Source organism: Passer domesticus, chromosome Z (assembly GCF_036417665.1).
Source record: "Passer domesticus isolate bPasDom1 chromosome Z, bPasDom1.hap1, whole genome shotgun sequence".
NCBI lineage: Eukaryota > Metazoa > Chordata > Aves > Passeriformes > Passeridae > Passer > Passer domesticus.
The window spans coordinates 20,266,989-20,285,385 of NC_087512.1; the positions used below are offsets into that span (position 1 = coordinate 20,266,989).

Genomic DNA, 18,397 nt, shown 5'->3' on the forward strand with positions numbered 1-18,397 from the left:
CACCAAAGCCATTGGTAAATTTAGTTACAGTTATTTGAGGAAAACTGGCCAAAGCATACACCACACCCCAAACAGCCAAGCTATTCCAGCTGACAGTAAAATATCACATTACATATTATATATATATATATATATATATGTATGTATATCTGTTTCTAATCTTTCCCATAGAAGGTCTGGCAATTATTACATTTCATAATTGTAAGGATGATACCATCTGCAGGGTCAGCCTACCAAATTTTAAGTACTTGTTCTTATAGCACAATAAGCATTTTTGCATGTAATACTTCAATAGGAGACATAAATTTTTCATCTTAACAATGATCTTTAATATTAGAGTCTCAGTCTAACCTGCATGAAAAAAATAAGAATCTGGTTCCATGTATGTGTGGAATGAAATTAGAAGGGTGAAAGAAATGGCAAGGCATTGTGATGTTTCACAGTCAGAAGTATAAGAGTTTTCAAATTATGAAAGATTAAGAAAAACATTACTGAAAGTTTGCTTTCCAACTTTCAACCTATGTTGCTGTTTGGATTTTGTTTATTATAAGCTTTGTTTTAATTGCTCTACAAAGGTAGCACACAACCAGAAACAATCCTGTGATTGTCATATACACACATGCTTATGTGCATGTCCAGGAATAGAATACATATTTTATTTTTAAAACTACATCCACTGTCATTGTTTTTAATTTTGCACATTCCAGTAATTTAAATCAAAGCATTAGAGCTTTATAATGCTATTTTTTTATTCTTTTGAGTCCCAAAACCATACATTTATAATTTAGGATGTTTTCTATGGTGAAATTCTTCTGATTTAGAATGAGTTTCTATGACCCAAATGCTCTTCTACCTTCATTTACCTACTGAAAACAGAGAATCGTCACACCCACACTTTGATTCCCTTTCCTGAAGTGCTCATTTCAAAAGCAGGGGAGGTAAGCTGCGTTTCTACAGACATAATGGGACCCCTAATTTTATGCACTTTCATGCAGATGAGAAGATAGATAAAAGGATAGCTTTCTCCAGCTGTTTGGCTGGAATAATAAGCATATAAATGGGAAATTCATAGCTGCTTGAGAGAGAGCTTACAACCAAAAAACAGCACTAAGCATCTAGAGAAATTTAATTTCCTGAACAATATTCTTCCTGTGTCACTGTAATTGCTCTTTAGCTAAGAAAGAATCATAAAAGCTAAAGATTTTATAAGTAAGATCAAAATTACAGTTGCTTTTGCTGTTGTGTTTAGATTTAGTTTATTTGTTTAAACAGCCTGGCACTTCCATTCAACAATCTGTCTGCTTTTTCCCTGTCACTCTCAGAATAACTCTTGTTTTGTCCAGCTTCAAAACACATTCCTACCAACCACAGGAATAAATGGCATAGACACGGTACAAAGCTATCTCTTGCTGCTGAGGATTCATACCCACAGAGAAGCCTCTCAAAGAAGCCATCATTCTCTGAGTACAGCCAATAGCTACACATAGTAACCACAATGTTTTAGATTTGTTATTTGAGTAACCTTTGAACTGTCTTTCTCTGGTGTATTTGAATCCGGCCTAGAAAATAACACAGTCTCCAGAAATTTATAATCACTTAGTCACTTTCACCAGACAATATTTTTCATTCTCCATTCTAATCTTTCTGATGTATCACATCAGGATCACATGGTTTTTGGGTTATTTTTCCAGTCAGTGTTACTAGAAACATTGCACTTATTTTGCTTCCACATCTCAGACAATCTTCTCTCCAGACTTCATGGATAAAAACAAAAAAATCAAGGCACCAACCTATTTCAAAACAACACTAAATTTCATTACATTTACTCTCCAAATAATATTTTCATTTGTAAACAATCTAAATGTTTACATGTTTTTATGGATGTAGCCAGTATTTCTATTTCAAGAATGGGAATAACTTCTTCAAAAAATAAAGGTATCTAGGACAAAATAAGATATGGGAAGTGATATTAAATTCAATGTTAATATTAGCTGGCTTTATTATTTGGCTAAGCATGCTAATGAATACTTTTGGCTTTACTCATGTGCTACAAGTCCTACATTCTTTTCAGAACTACATTGTTCAGAATAGAGTATTGTCTCAGAACATATGTTCTAAAATTCTTCAGTACTGTATTTTAGCTCTTAGTATGTTCATGTTACCTTTTCCTTATATATTGTCACATCACCAAACAGCTGTACTGCTTTCACCATTGTAAGCAAAACTTTCATACTAAACACTTTATACTTTGGAAAATGACAGAAACTAGTATGTTATCAAAAAATTTAAGAACAGGAAAATTTACTTTAGAAAATATATTGTATAAAAATTCACAAATATAATATGAAGAAACTACAATAGAAATCACTAACCAAATTATTTCAAACAATTTATGTTTCAAATAATGTACACATACAACAGCAGACAAAATCCCCTCAGGACTTCTTGAAACTAGTTTTGATGTTGTATAATTAAAAAAAAAATTCTGTGTACAAAAAGCTCCTTTCATCCTCTACCTGCTCCTTCTCTTCATCATCATAAATGATTAATCAAGCTTCCAGAAACCTTCTTTCAGAATATGAAGTATTAATAATGTCCAGAAAAAAAAAATTAGAGCTTGTTCTGCTAGATATGACCAAAAGCTTTACAACCAGCTTTACCAAGTATCAGCCACAAATTTACAAACATTTTATTCAACCTTTTCATTTAGTGGCTTTAGAAAAGAAATAAACTTTTTTCCTAGAAGCAGCATCAGCAGCCCTGTATCTGCCCCAGGAAATGTTGAATAAATAAATTGCTGGTTCTTACCTGCTGGACTCAGCAGCTGTAATGGCAATCAGAGGAGGTATCCTCAGAGGAAGAGTCGTGGGCCTTGGGATAGTCTCGGTATCATTCTTTTTATCCCAGTCTGCTTGTTCTAACTGCCTGAAAGCCAGTGGGGGTAGCTGAATGTTACGGGACGATAATCTCCGCACAAGATAGGGCTCCATTCCCTGAGAAGGCTCTTCATCCTCAGTGCTGTGATGCAGAGCTTCTTCTGAAACCTGTGATGAAGGCAAAAAAATACCCACCATATAAGAAAATACTTATAATGTTAATTTGATAACTCTTTTATTTCCTTCTGTAACTTAGTTTCTAATAAATACTATTTGCATTTTAATATATTTATTGAGGAAAAGGAATGAAAAAAATGTAGTAAAAAATGTCAAGGATTTAAACAACCTGTGGTTTTAAAAGCAAACAGAAAGTATTTTTATGATGAGATTAGCACACTGCTATCTAAAACACTCATACCTCTATAGGGAACAAAAGCTTTGCGTTAGACAAATTTCTTTCCCACAATATATATGCTTCCCTACAAGTTATCTACCTTTTGGAAGAACGAAGGGTCCATAGACTGATAATAACAATTTTTTTTAAAAAAATAGTAATCAGTGATTTTAAAGTATACACCTCTTGACTAAAAACAGGAGAAACTTCATCTTGTATTTTCTCAGGCATGCCAACTCCCATCTTTCTTTCTTGCTTTACAATAATTTCATGCTAGTAGTAAGAGATGAGCATTTAAAGCAACCACCATAGGTCTTAGAACCTCTGAAGTTGAGGTCCTAATTAAATCTGTTTTTTAAACATTAGTAAACATTATTTTCAATTTAATCATCTAAAGATATGATAATATTCTCTGGGTCAAAGAATAATGGCAGATAATTCAATAAGAAAACTCCAACTGATAATGATTTAAAGGAGAAAAAATTTGCTCTGAAAGTTTCTGAAATTTTCAATAAAGAGCTGTTTCTTTCACTATTGCGAGAGAAAATTCTCAAAAAGTTTACTTTTTGGAGAGAGCTTGGTAGGGGGTGGCTACAGAGGTGGTGCCTGTGGGAACAAAAGTTATTGCTTGTTATGTCTGACAGAACTAATACCAACCAGCTGTAAGATGGACACACAGCCTAGCCCATCTGTAGTGGTGGTAGCACCTCTGAGATAACTTATTTCAGAAGGTGAAGAAAACCCTTAAGCAATTTTAGCCAGAGAGAGGAATGACAACATGTGAGAGCAACAGCTCTGCAGATGGCCAGGTCAGAGGAAAAGGAGAGGCAGGAGGTGCTCCAGACACCAGAGCTGAGGTTCTCCTGCAGCCTGTCGTGAGACCATGGTGAGGCAGCTGTGCCCCTGCTGCCCCTAGAAGGCTCAGGGCATGCATAGATCCACCTGCAGCCCCTGGAAGAGACCCATGCTGCAGCAGGTGGATGCCTGAAGGGAAGCTGTAGCTCCATTGGAAGCCCTTGCTGGAACAGGTTTGCTGTCAGGAATTGTGACTCCCTATGGGGAACCCCTGCTGGAGCAGCCTGTTGTTGAAGGACTGCACCTTGTGGAAAGGTCCCATGCTGGAGCAGAACTGCAGCGTATGAGAAGGACTCAGGTTGCGGAGAACTTTCTCCAATGGGAGGCACCACAAGGTTTCAGAAGAAGCACAGGAAAAGTGTGAGTACTCCCCCGGTGGAAGAGAGAGTAGTGGAAACAACATGACAAACTGTCTGCAGCCCCGGTTCCCTATCCTCCGACTCTACGTGGAGAGGAGGAGGTAGAGAATTCCGGAGTAAAGTTGAGGCCAGAAAGAAGGGAGGGGTCGTTGGAAGCTGTTTTAAGATTTAATTTTATTTTTTTCACTAACCTGTTGGGTTTTGATTGGTAATATATTAACTTCCTCGGATCAAGTAATTTTTTCCTGTGATAGTAACTGGCTCTTCCTAGCCTTATCTCGATCTCTAAGCCTCTTATCATACTTTCTCTCCCCTGTCCAGCTGCAAAGGGGAGTGACAGAATGGCTTTGGTGGGCACTTGGCACCCTGCCAAGGTCAACCCACCACAGTAACATTAATGTTACTCCATTTGTATTTGGAGCTTAAGCAGTTGCTGAAAGCAAATGGTTTTCAATTTTTAGTCATTAAAGCTTAATTAATAATTTAGCTATTTTTCTTAATTCAGCTGCAATATAATTTAAGAAAACAAATATTATAAAATGGTATGCATTAATGCAAATACTCTGAAGGAAGTCAACAGTAAAATCAATCACTGTAAAAATATGACTAGAATTAATGTGTTATAGTATTCCAGGGAGAAGTTTAACTTCATGCTTGTATTTTCAGTGTGTGCATAGTGTATAGTTAAGACAGCTGAATAAATTAAAATCAAAAATTAATTATAGCTCTGCAAGAAATGAAAAATGCTGATAGCAAAGCTAAAAATAGTCTATCACATGAGGATTTTTGATACATTTCACCAGTTGGGTTTTTTTAGGGAAACTCCAAACACCATAAAAATCCTTGAATTGGAGCCACACGCAGTCAGAACTAGACAGCTGAATTGAGAAAGGAGTGAACTCACTGGGCAGTTTCTTGAATTCCTATTCAAAAACTACAGAGCTAGAAGAATATGATCTGAATAAAGCCAGAAATAAATGGAAAAGTTCCAACACAAATATTAAGGCCAAGCTTTGCAGAAATGATACAATAGACACCTGATATTTATTTCAGTGACAATGAAAACTAAATCAGTTTGTGGAAAAACTGATCACCTATTCAAGTACAAATATTCAGGTATCTAAACCAGGAAATGTTCATCATAATGATTTTATCCATCTTGGGAAACAGAAGAGAAACATGCTTTGCTAGATTTGCCTAATTTTTTCAGTATGGTTTTAAGAAGCATTATATGTATTAACAGAGTTTTAGGCAATTTACACCAGTATTCCATCATTAAATTGTTGAGCAAGCATAGCAAAAGCAATTGCTGTCATCACCACAAAACCACTCACTAAAAATGAAAACCAGACTTTGGAATGGCAGGTGTGTCATCTGCTGCATAAAATGATCCAAGCTCATGATTGCTGATAAAAGAGGAAACAAGAAATAGTTCTGCTCCTGACATTTTCTTATCTCTGAGAATGTACAAAGAAAGAAAAGTTAAAGTGTCTGTTCATGAAATCAGTTAAATGGAACATATTAGGCTTTCTTTTTTACCTTAAAGGTCTGGAAGACTCTCTGTTAATCCCTGCCCTGTAACCAATTAACTGAATTCTAGAACATGGCAACCTTTCAGATACCAATTAACTTACTTCAACACTTTTTGTCCAGAGCATACTCTGGGCTGGGACATTTAAAGTGTCTGTTTCCTTTTTTCATTTTTTCCTGGTTGGTTAACTTAATGCTCAAGGGATCATTTGCTAGCCTTCTAATTAGCAGGCATGTTTCTTAGTTCTTATCAGTAATTGCTCATTAGTAGGGATAGATTTTTGTGCAAAAATAAGCCATTGTAACCTACTGAACAAAAGTCAGCCACATATCACAAGACTGCCAAAAAATAAAAACAGCCTGAGAGAAGTCAAAAAGTAGAGTCCTGATACTGAAATGCAGGCTTGGTTTTTTGGCACTTCTCTGCAGACCATTTGACACACTGAACAAGATTATCTATTTCTCACCTTCCTTAGCATTTCATGACAAATATTTTTTAAGGGCATCACACCATACATCTCTAACAAAGTGTGTAGTGTCAGTTCTTGAATCATCCCTAACCAACTCACACTAGCACAACTTCCCATTTTTTCCAATGGAAACTCAATCTTGTGACGTGGATCAAATGACTACTGGTATCCTAAAGTTTTTCCCTTCTTTTCCAAGAAAAAAATAGGCAAATTAGTGAAAAGCACATAGAAAACTCAGTGCTGCAGTCATTCTTCCAACAACTTTGACATGCCAGCACAGTGCTCTTTAAAAGAATACTAGTCAGGGGAAAACAAGGGTACAGCGCCTTGTGTTCTTGCATTTCAATGTCATGTCCAATAGCAGAATTGAATCATAAGTTATCTGAAAAATAGACTAAAGTAATCACCTTGGTTTGTTTACCTGCAGCCCAGAGGCATGCTGAGTACCAAAGAGCCAGAGGCTCATATTGGAGGTTTGACACTCTTTCTCCTAATGAATAATAGGGTTGTTACTATCCCACCTACAAAACAACTCCTTGACTCAGCTTTGTGACTCAAGACTGACTTGAGTCAGAAAATAATAATCTCTAATAATTCTACCTCCATCTATAAAAAATAATTCTCTTATTTACAACAGAATATTTAGATGAAAACACCTAAATAATGCTTCTATACTTTTACTTAGAATGAGAAATGATTTTATGCATTATTAAAAGATGACATAGCAGTATTTACTATTACCTTAAGTGTTCAAACAGTTCCTGCAGAAAGACTGTGGCTAGGTACTTAGTGCTTTACAAACCAGTAATATATTTACAGGACACAAAAAGTAGGTGCTAGCTTGATAGCATTATTATCTGGACTCTCTTTTTTCTTTACTCTGAATGTTAATGGCATCGGCAATGCTTTCAGCATCACCATGCCTTAGCTTCTATACCTGAAGAACTGACACAATTCCCATCAAGCTATGAGTTTTGAGATCCACAACCACTCTTTATTAGCACAGCTATTTTAGATCTAGACTAAATACACTACTCTTCTTTCAAGCAATGCTCTACTTTCCATTCCTACATTCTCTTCACTTCTTCCTCACCAATGACTATTTAAATACTTTGAAAATATAACTCAAGGAAACTATCAAACCAGTAAATGTTCTTGCTCTTGGATTCTCTAATTTTTATTAAAAAGTAAATGAGAATATATTATTCACAGACCATTTCAATGGTGCACTTCACTGTGACTAGATTTATTGCTATTCATTACTTGCAATATGGAAAAGGAGAAAACAATGATGATTCATACTCCTAAAATCATAGTTTAATAAAATTAACTTTTATTCTGTCAGGCAACTCTTTCACTTTTTTTTTTTTTTATGATGCAAATATTTTTAGTGGAAAAAGCCTCTACGTGTTTTTAGAATAATTTTTTTGCTATGTTTCTTCAAGTGGTTTGAAATAATTACATCATTTAAAATGTGATTGTGCATCTCAGAATAAATTAAGTACTTATTTACATTAAAAAATTAAAACATTTTAGTAATAATATGGTTAAACCTATTGAAATAGTGGAATTGGTAATAGTACAAGGAATACTCATGTTTATTTCTGTTATGTATTTAGAAGGATCCTTCAGGCAGATGGAAAAGAAATACTTTGCAGGTCACCAATATGTAGAGTTTTCTAAGGAAAAAATTGTTTTAATTCAACATAACAAATTATTTTCACAGGAAAGGTCTGAAAAATACAGTAAAGGGTTCTTTGTCTCCTTTGAAAATGACAAATGCTGGGAAGCACAGGAAGTCTGAAAGAACTGTAAAAACACCTGTTTTAAGAGAACAAATTACAGCACTCAAATTCCAGTAGAAGAGTGGACCTACCAATATTATACAAAGAAATAAATCATAATACTATACAGATGAAAGAAGAATACAGTGAGTTTGACTTTATAGGAAACATACTCAAATGAACTATTGGCATTTTGGGGATATATATATAGCAAAGTTTTGTAACATGAAACTGATGACAAAAATAATGCTGTTCGAGTATGTCTGTCTCTGAGGCAGAGACCCTGGGAATTTCCTACCAGACTTTCAGGTTCCCAAATTCATCTGCATGAGGTGATTCTCAACTTAGCAGAAAAATGAGGTCTAACTGAAGTAAAAATTCCTTGATCCTGAGCTGCATTCTTAAGAATTATAGAATCCTGTTGTTTGGGAAAGATTTCTCAGATAATTGAGTCCACTTGTAAAGCCAGCGCTACCAGGTCCAACAACAAGACACATATCTAAGCAGCCCATCTGCATGTCTATATCTTCTAAACACCTCCAGGGATTATGACTCAACCACTTTCCTGGGCAGTCTCATCCAATGCTTCACAACACCTTTAGTGAAGAAATTTTTCCTAATGTCCAATCCAAACCTCCTGTGTTACATCTTGAGGTTGTTTGCTCTTGTCCTGTCATTTGTTTCCTGGAAAGGAATAGCGTAGGTCTGTCTCAGAGGTTAAGTAGGTCTACCTATCCCGAAGATCTAAAATCCAAGGCTCTGGCCTCAGGATGCTTGTGTACACTTCCAATGTCTTCAGCCCTGGTGCTGATATATTAGACAGTTTTCTTAGTCTTATACTTCTTTAATCAGAAAATTTCCCACAAGCTCTTATTTTTTATCTCTAGCAGCTATTCTTCTGACAGCATATTTTTTGAAAATTGTCTGTAGATAGGGACATGCTCAGCAATGAAATTGTCATGCCAAAAGTAGGAAAATAAACAAATGAAGCAAGTTATTCAAAGTCACGATTATATAGTTTTGAATTTCAGATCTGTTCATATAGGAGATTATGCCAAGAGTACTGCATCCTCTGCTGCACACATAATGAAAAACCTGTAGGTTTTTTGGGCCTCAGTAAGGCAGGACTACTCTCACTTCAGCTTCATGATGCATTGTCAGTTGTGTAGGAGGACCTCATTCAGTAATAATCTCAAATGCTATGGAATTCCTAACTAAGCTACATACTTGTCAGAATGTTCAAAAAATGTTAGTACAACATTTAGCCTGTTAATGGTACTTGAAAAATCAAGAAACAATGGCTCACCCATACTTCCATTAATTGTACAGTAGCTGTTGTTATTTAAAAATGAGTTTGTTTGCAATTATCTGGAGTTCTGTGAAGTGTACTCAGGTATACTTCCCTTTGCATGGGAAGGAAGTTGAGATGCACATGTGCAAAAACTAAAGTTCCTAACATGCAAAAAAGCTTCTTCCATCACAGTACCTAAAAAAGGTATATGTGTCATCACATATATCAAATCTTTCAGGATAAGTGAAAGCTTTGAAACAATTACTTACTTATTGCTGTTAATGTACCTTTATGACAGGGACATACAAGAGGAAGCTGACAAAATATTCATGTTAAGATTTTCTTTCAGATCCTGAAACAAGTGACTTTATTGCCAGAAGTACTGGAATGAAGCCCTTTCACTGATCTCATCCAACTTCTGGAAATAAAACTTCATTTGTAATTTTTTTTCCAATAAATATGCTAAAATAAGGTCATAATATTACAAGCACATTGCAAAATGTTGGGACCCCCTGCTAGTGGAGTTTTATTTTATTTTAAGACATAGCCACAGCAAGGTAGTTTACAGAAGTAATTTTTTTCCCAAAAGGGAAATTCATATCTTTTAATGAGAATCCAGTTGCAACTCTGAGTATAAAGCTTTACCCGCGTGTCTTTACCTCCTATTTTTCCACTCTAAGAATCAGAGTTATTTAGCAGGTCATATGATTACTTAGGCATATACACTAAAATACAGATTTGGCCTCCCTGTATTTCCAGTACGTATTTTGAAATTTTTCAGATAAGATATTTCCTCAACTGACATTGCCAAATGTGAGCTCCATGCATTTTAACTTGTCCATTAATACGCCCCTCTGCCTCTTCTGCCCTGCCTATACCTCCTGAACAGCCCGTAGCCATATAGCAGGGCACTCCAGTCAAGGGACTCATCCCACCAGGTTTCCTATATGCCACTTATGTCAAATATTTGAGACTGGGCCAAAGCTTATGTATATTCTTATATCCTCAGAAATGCAAATTAAAACACATTAACCTCAATATCACTGAAGTAAGTTTTGTCTTTTTTTTTACTACACACACTACCCTTGTTCATTTTTATCATCTTTTGACCACACAAGTATTGGATGACTCAGTTTTTCAGGATATTCATATATCTGAAAGCATTACAATTTCCTTGTTGCCACAACTAATGAATAATTTTTACAGAAAATTTCCATTACTAGCACAAGAAATTAGCATGTTCTAGGGAAGTCTGCATGAAGAAAAAATATGTAAAAAACTGTTCCTTCCAGCAAAAAAGGATAGATGAGGCTAATTCCATGATTATTGATAACATGAAAGACAAGCTTAGGAAACCTAGCTGCTGGGACAAAAAGAACATTTATGGAAATGAGGAAAAGACACAGACTCATTTCCGTAAATGAGTTTTACCAGAATATGTTTTGTGACTTACCTGGGAAAATCTTTGTCAAGCTGAAGTAAAAAAGTATCATAAGTCCAAAATGCTCTTCTTAATGTTCTGAGACTACAGGTTTTTCAAAGGCTGAGATCTGGTTTAACCTGTCTCCTTATCCTTTCTCTTGCAATTCTGGAGCTGAATAAGACACTAATCTTCCTAACTTGTAGGGAAAATAAATTTTAAAGAAATAGGAGTGATATTAAAATATCCCATCCTTTAAAAAAGAAGCTATAGAATAGAGTAATATTTTAAAATTATTAGAACACCTGTTACAATAATTTAGAACAAATTATCAGTTTGAATAAAGATCTCTAGCAGCACCAACAGAGAGAAATAATAATTTTTGATCTAAATGTAATCCAGCTAAGCCATATCTACTCTTGCTTTTATGATGTTCTAGAAACTTGAAATTTAAATACACTTTCATAAAGTTTTAAAATTTTATAAAATTTACCAGACTTTAAAAACCAAGGAACAAGAAATTTTAGGAAAGCAGATGAGTATCTAGCATTAACTCACTTGAAAGGTTTCATTTTCTTAAAAAAAACGTATCAGAGTAAGTTGAATTAAATAAAATAAGGCAAAACAAAATAATAGAGTGTAATCTTCTGTAATAATGCAATTATTCTTTGTTATACTTAAGTAAGTATTCCTGAAAGACGTTAAACTGCTCTTGGCTGGGGTAGAGTTAGTTTTCTTCCCTGACTGGCATGGGGCTGTGTTTTGGATTTGTGCTGAACAGAGGGATGACAATACAGAGATGTTTTTGTTATTGCTGAGCAGAGCTCACACAGAGCCAAGGCCTTTTCTGCTTCTCCTACTGCCATGGTGGTGAGGGGACTGGGGGCTGGGAGGAGACACAGCCAGGACAGGTGACCCCAGCTGAGCAAAGGGATATTCCAGACCATGTGGCATCATGCTCGCAATATAAAGTGTAGGGAAGAAGGAAGGGGAGGACATTTGAAGTGAGGAGTTTGTTTTCCAAAGTTACCACTATGCGTATTTGGGCCCATCTCTCCTGGAGACGACTGAACTTCTGCCTGCCCACAGGAAGCAGAGAATTAATTCCTTGCTTTTCTTTGCTTGTGTGTGAGGATTTGGTGCTCCCTATTAAGCTGTCTTGAATTTCAACCCACAAGTTTTCCAGCTGTTACCTTTCCAATTCCCTTTTCTATCCTGCTGGTGAGGGAGTGAGCAAGCAGCTGCATTGTACTTGTTTGCTGGCTGAGGTTACACCATGACAAACACCAAACTACAAGTAGAGAAATTGGAACCAAAAGCTTCAATGTATCAAAATTTTATTTTTCAAGTTTTAAAAGGTATTATTTTAATATGATCTTTTTATTGTCAAGGATCAGACCTGCCTTAAAGCAGTCCAGCTACAGTTTAAAAGGGAAAACAACTCCATCCTTCTTGTTAGGATATACTTCTTGCATTTCAAGCTGTTTCTAAGCCGTTTCATAAGCAGGGAAATACTAAACTTGACTGTATACATGTTTGGAGTCATGACTGTTACTTTAAGAGAATGCTAATATGCAGTTCACTTTACCAGGAAACAGTACAAGATAAATATGCATGTATTTTACACTAAGAAGAAATAAACTACAGAAGCTTCTGAAATCTTCATAATGTACTTTGAAATTGCAACCCAAGGTACAGAACTCATATCCTTTTAGTTCACCAACATTAAACTACTGCATGAACAAGACTTTTAGCTATCATTAGTTTACAATTCTTGGCTTAAATTTTACTAGGGTGTTCTGTTTGCCCAATAGTAAGCAGTCAAAACCAGAAAGTTTTTATTCAGAACAAATAAATATTTGACTTTCTATTCAGAATAAAAAAATATATACAGTTTTAGTTCCGTGATTGAAAAAAAAAAAGTGAGCACTACAGTTTCTTACCTTTTTGGCACAGGGAGAGATGGCCATACATTCCATATTAATTCTACACCTACCCCAGTATCCTATCTGATGGCACTTTGAAAAAGATGGTTAGGGAAACTGCGTTAGAAAAAGACCAAGACTAAAAGTCATCCACGTCCACCCTTGCTAATATTTCTTCATTAAAATAAATTTTAAGATATTCTTACATAGAGGTTTCATTTGGGATGTTACATTTATGATTAGAAACTCATAGTTAATTCTATTAATTTATGTTCTTTTTTTAACCTATTTATACAACTTCCTCTTACACTTTGCAATTTTTATTTCCACATGTTCTACAAAAATACTCTTCGTGGCTTCTAAATGCATGCAAATTTGTCTTTCTGGATAATATTTAATATTTTATTTGATTTTTCACTGCTGGCTATTGAGGTGATTTTTGCAGATGAACACTCACAATGTCCAACTCTATTCTGAGTTGATATAGGTCATTAAAAACACCTTTACTGCATACTTATAGTAATTTTATATTTCCCATGTACATTTTTGTTACTTGTCGCAAAGTAGGTCAAGCACAGAATCTTTTGAAGTATCTTAGAATCATAGAACTACAGAATGATTTGGGTTGGAGGGAAACTTAAAGATCATCTCATTCCAACCTCCCTACCATGGGCAGGGAAACCACCACTAGACCAGGTTACTCAGAGGCCCATCCAGCCTGGTCTTAAGACTCAAAATCAATGGAATTACTAACTTCAGGAATTTAATTTTGTTTTTCAGAAAATTAAGAACTGGCTTTAATTTTTCAGTGTATTACCTTGCAAAGAGGTATCTATAAAGTTCCCCAGTAAAGGTAATTGAGAACAGTCCCTGACAAGGAATCCTTTTTTGCACCTATTGGTTCAGACTAATTTTTAAAAGTAAGAAAACAGCAAGGGAGGACGATGCCGTATTTTATATACTCAGGTCAAAAGGATTTCCTATAGTTTTATATAGGGAATACTTTGAATAATGTTGTTGCAGGAAGACAGGGAAATAATTTGCAATATATAGTGATTTATTAAAAGTATTGCAATTTCTTGCCATCAATAGCTGTCAATTTGTTGAAACATGAACTGGTAAGACCATCCTGCTCAAGTTAGGTGTTTACATTCTAGTAAGTAATAATAATAAAAAACTTCTTATTGCATCTAATTGTAAAAATATAACTTGATAAATGCAAGTAAAACAAAGTGCACAAAACAAAAGCCGTAATTTCAGGATGATCCTCCTGTGTTTTTATGTCATGATTTCATTAAAAAAAGTCTACACAAACTACTGTGTCAATAAAAGTATATGGAAAATTCTGCTAAAGACATATTTGCTAGTTAACAAGGCACTGCCTTAATATCTAAATACTCAAAACAAAGAAGACAAGAAAATTAGAAAGGAAAGAAAGAGAATGAATGAAAGTCTAAAAGCAAATTACACTGAGAAACAGAAAGCCAGCCAAACAATGACCCAAATATATTATTTTATTAATAAACTCAAAAGTATAAATTTATTGCTATAACCATATTCTCTCCACAAGGTTTATCCTTTTGAAAATCAAAGTACACTTTAAATAGTGTTAAATTCTGGCACTTCTATCTACACATAAAAACCTCAGTAGAAGAATTATTTGAACTCGGATGACTCGAACTGCTAAGGTAGGGGTAGAAATTCAAATGATAATAGCATTCGAGATTGTAATCTTATAGAGGGGTCAGATAGGGCTGCTACCTCTCTGTGTTCCAGCTTCACCAGGTCACTACTATTGCTTGAGTTAATTCATTCATAGCTCAAGGTAAAAACTTGATATAAACCAGTTCCATAACAAGAACATCATGCTGACATTTTATATAATGTTGCCCAAGTACACTCTCTTCCAAGAACACTTTTGCCATCAGAGTTGAGTAGGAAATTGGTTTTCTATACTGCCTCACTGTTCCATGTCAGAAATCTTATTCCATGACATATGAAAAGAAAGTTCTTTCAACATTTTCATAAAAAGCAAGGTTCAAAATGTATGCATTCTCCAATCTTTCTTCTCAGAATCAAATAGTCCAGGACACCAGAATGTCCTGGAAACCAAATCAACCAAGAGTGCATCACCTAATCACTGAGCTTGGAAGAATTCTGTGGAAGTTGTCTAGTTCAAACTCTGTTCAAGCAAGCACAGAGAGTAGTTTGTCAGGACAGTGTCAAGTCAGGTTCTGGACTTATCAATAGGCTACTCCTCAGTCTCTCTGGACACCTGGGCCTTCAAACACTTCAAATAGTGTTTGACCATCTCTCAATCAGAAAATAGTAATAATAATAATAATAATAATAATAATAATAATAATAATAATAATAATAATAATAATAATAATAATAATTTTAAAATAAATAGTTAATAAATATATAAAATTTAAAACATTGAAAAGGTGGTTTTTTTGTGTTCAGATGAAATGTTATGTGTTTCAATAGTTAATATATGCCCCACTGCTTTTTGCCTTGTCACTAAGCACTACTAAGCAGAAACTGGTTCCATTATGAATACTCCCACAAGAGGCATTTATACACATTGATACCTCACCCCAGAGCCTTCTCTTGTCCAGGCTAAACAGTTCCAGCACTCAGCCCTCTCCTGTATACCACATGCTCAGTTTCCTTAATCATCTTCATGATTCTTTGCTGCACTCATTTAATGATTCATGATTTTCTTGCAGTGGGGCACCCAGAACATAACACAGCACTCTTGATATGCTTCCAGTAGGGCTGAGTAGAGGGAAAGAGTAGCTCTGCTTGACAAATTAGGAGTGCTTTTACTAATGCTATCCAGCATCCTCTTAGCCTTTTTGCTACAAAGGCATACTGCTGCCTCGTGCTGAGCTTGTTCACTAGGGTGCCCAGATACTTTTCTACCCATCTTCTTTCCAGATGGCCATCTCCAGTGTGTACTTTGAGTAGCTTGGTGTTTTCCCTCTTATCATCAGGTCCCATGACCCATTCAGCAGCAGACCCACATTTTCCCTAGTCTTCCTCTCATTGCTGATGTACCTGTAGAAACTTTTCCTGTTGCTTTTTTCTCTTTCTCCAGATTCAGCTGAACATGAATTTAGCTTTTGTAACCCCATCTTTGTATGCTCAAAGAGTATTTATATATTTTACTTGAGTCACATGCCCCTGCCTTTTCTTCTTGTATGCTTCCATATAATGTTTGAGGGTTATCAGGAATTCAGGAGTACTTTATTATATGCAAGCCTCCTCCAACAATGACTTGATTTTGCCTTTGTTGGCATGTACTGTTCTTGAGCTTAGAGAAGGTGATCCATGAAAATCAACCCTGTCCCCTGGTCCACTCTTCTCACCAGGGCTGTATCCCATTTCTAGGAAACCCCTTAACAGGCCAAAGCCTACTGTCTAGGAGCCGTGATCTTGTTGTTTCTCTTTTCTCTCCTCTCATGATCCATGTGAACTGCACACATCCCACAGCCTTTGCAGCTGAGGCTGTTGCCCATGTTGAATTCCTCTTCAGGTCTCCTTGTTTAAGTATCAGGTCCATTTTAAAGGCCCTTCTTGTTGATGCCTTGATTACCTGCATCAGAAATTGTCATCAAAGCACTCCAGAAGTCTCTTAGGTTACAAGTGCCTTGTTATTAGGACTGAGACCTGTAAATGTGAGGCTTCCTCCAGTTCATCTTTGATCTACCACCTCTTCTTGACAAGCACATCTGAAGAAGACCCTACCACAACCCCACTGATGTTAGTCTGCCTACTAACCCCAATACATAAGTTTTCAACTGGCTCATCACCTCACAGTATGCAGAGCTCCTTACCTTTACTCCTGCTGCTCTTCTAAATGAAAGGCAGCTTTCCTACTCATTTTCCTTCTTAAAGAGCCACTATCAATCCACCACAGCACTCCAGTCATAAAACACAAGGACTTCGCTCCCCTGCTGTCTTCTCAGAAGGCTTTCACTAAAGTATTGGCTGTACTGGGGTACAATTTCTCCTGTTGAAACAGATCATTACCTACAACTAATTACTTCTGAGGTGGGTGGGAAGAGACTTACAGTTCATCTACATAGATAAGTTACAGACTAGTTCTTGTCCAAATTAAATATAAACCAGAATAGCACAATGCATGTGGAGAGAAAAGCAAGGAATTGAATTATTGTAATGAGAAATCCAGTTTAGTATCCAGGGTAATCTTCAGTGAATGACTCATCAGGTCTCATCTACATTTGTATTGGAAGTTTCAGTCTTCACAAATTATTTTCTTTTCTAATGATAAAAGTAAATTAAAAATCCCACCTCACACATGTTATGCAATGTTGAAAATGCAAGCTGATATTGTCAGTGTCTACAGTAATAAAACAGGATGTCATAATGTAGGACATGCTCTGATGCAGTTTGAGTTAATCAGTTTTGAACGAGCCTGCAATGACCCAGAAAGAGAGAGGTAGTCTCCCAAAGTTGTATAAAGCCACAACAACTACAGCAAGGCTGACTAGAGGTGATGTTTCAGCAGCTGCTTCCTGCAGTAGCAATTTCTACCCAAAAAAATTACTTTTTTTTTTTTTAGTAGAATTCCATGATAAGGAAAACTGTACTGCTCTAAAGAATCAGTTCTCTAAGAGAATAAAGCAACTTGGATAATCTGCTTAATTTGTCTTAAAGTGGTGTAAAATGCTTTGAAGTTTTGACATACTGAGTTTCAGTATTGAAAAACCCACAAAAGTTGGTTCATATTAGAATGCACTGTAGGAGCTGATAGTCCAAAATTTTTGTTAAGCAGTAGGTGTGATAGAAGAACACAGTGATAAAGGAAATGTTTCTCTGAGTATTGTTATGGTGGGCAAATCCAGTCACTTCCTTCTGCTGTGGCAGCAGAAAAAACATAGCATGGTCACAAAACTGAACTTTCATCACAGTCCAGACAAGACTGGACGGAATGAGTTGAAGCAGCATACCCATTTGCAGGCATCAATAAGCCTTGTCCCTGCCGCCTTGACAAAATGCAGTTTTTAGAGGCCAAAACAGGGAGGGAAATAAAGAAGCAGCAGCAAGTATGATATATAATTGCTTGAGTTTTGTGCAGTTTGGGGATGGTAGTATTTTATGAAAGCTGTCTGACTCATGGTGGGGAATCCTTCATTTCCAGCACTTCTTCACTGCCTTTGAACCTTGTCTAGCTGCTCAGGACTGGAAAAGGTATCAGGTAGAAGAGGAGGCATTTCTCAATGTGATAGGTAATCATGTATCAGAGCAGAACTTCAGGAATGCTCAAGAGAAAAAAAAAGGTTCAGCTTTTATATATTAGACTAAGTGATTCAACTCAATATGACTCCAAGTAACTTCTGCTGTCTCATATCAATGTACTAAAATTTATCACCATTTTAGCTTATAATACTTTAATATTTATAATAGACTACAAAAATGCTTTTCTGTCTCTTCAAATCCACTGGCAAAAGTACTGCGCTTTTA

General features: G+C 35.8%; 1 protein-coding gene across 4 annotated transcripts in view; it reads right to left on the reverse strand.

Moving 5' to 3' along the window:
• Positions 1–18,397, reverse strand: part of PDE4D (phosphodiesterase 4D) — a 509,895-nt gene that overhangs the window by 369,514 nt on the left and 121,984 nt on the right. For all 4 annotated transcript variants that reach the window (XM_064405626.1, XM_064405625.1, XM_064405624.1 and 1 more), the window contains one exon: positions 2,809–3,044. In XM_064405626.1, coding sequence (XP_064261696.1) covers positions 2,809–3,044 — 236 coding nt within the window. The remainder of the gene's footprint in view (positions 1–2,808; positions 3,045–18,397) is intronic.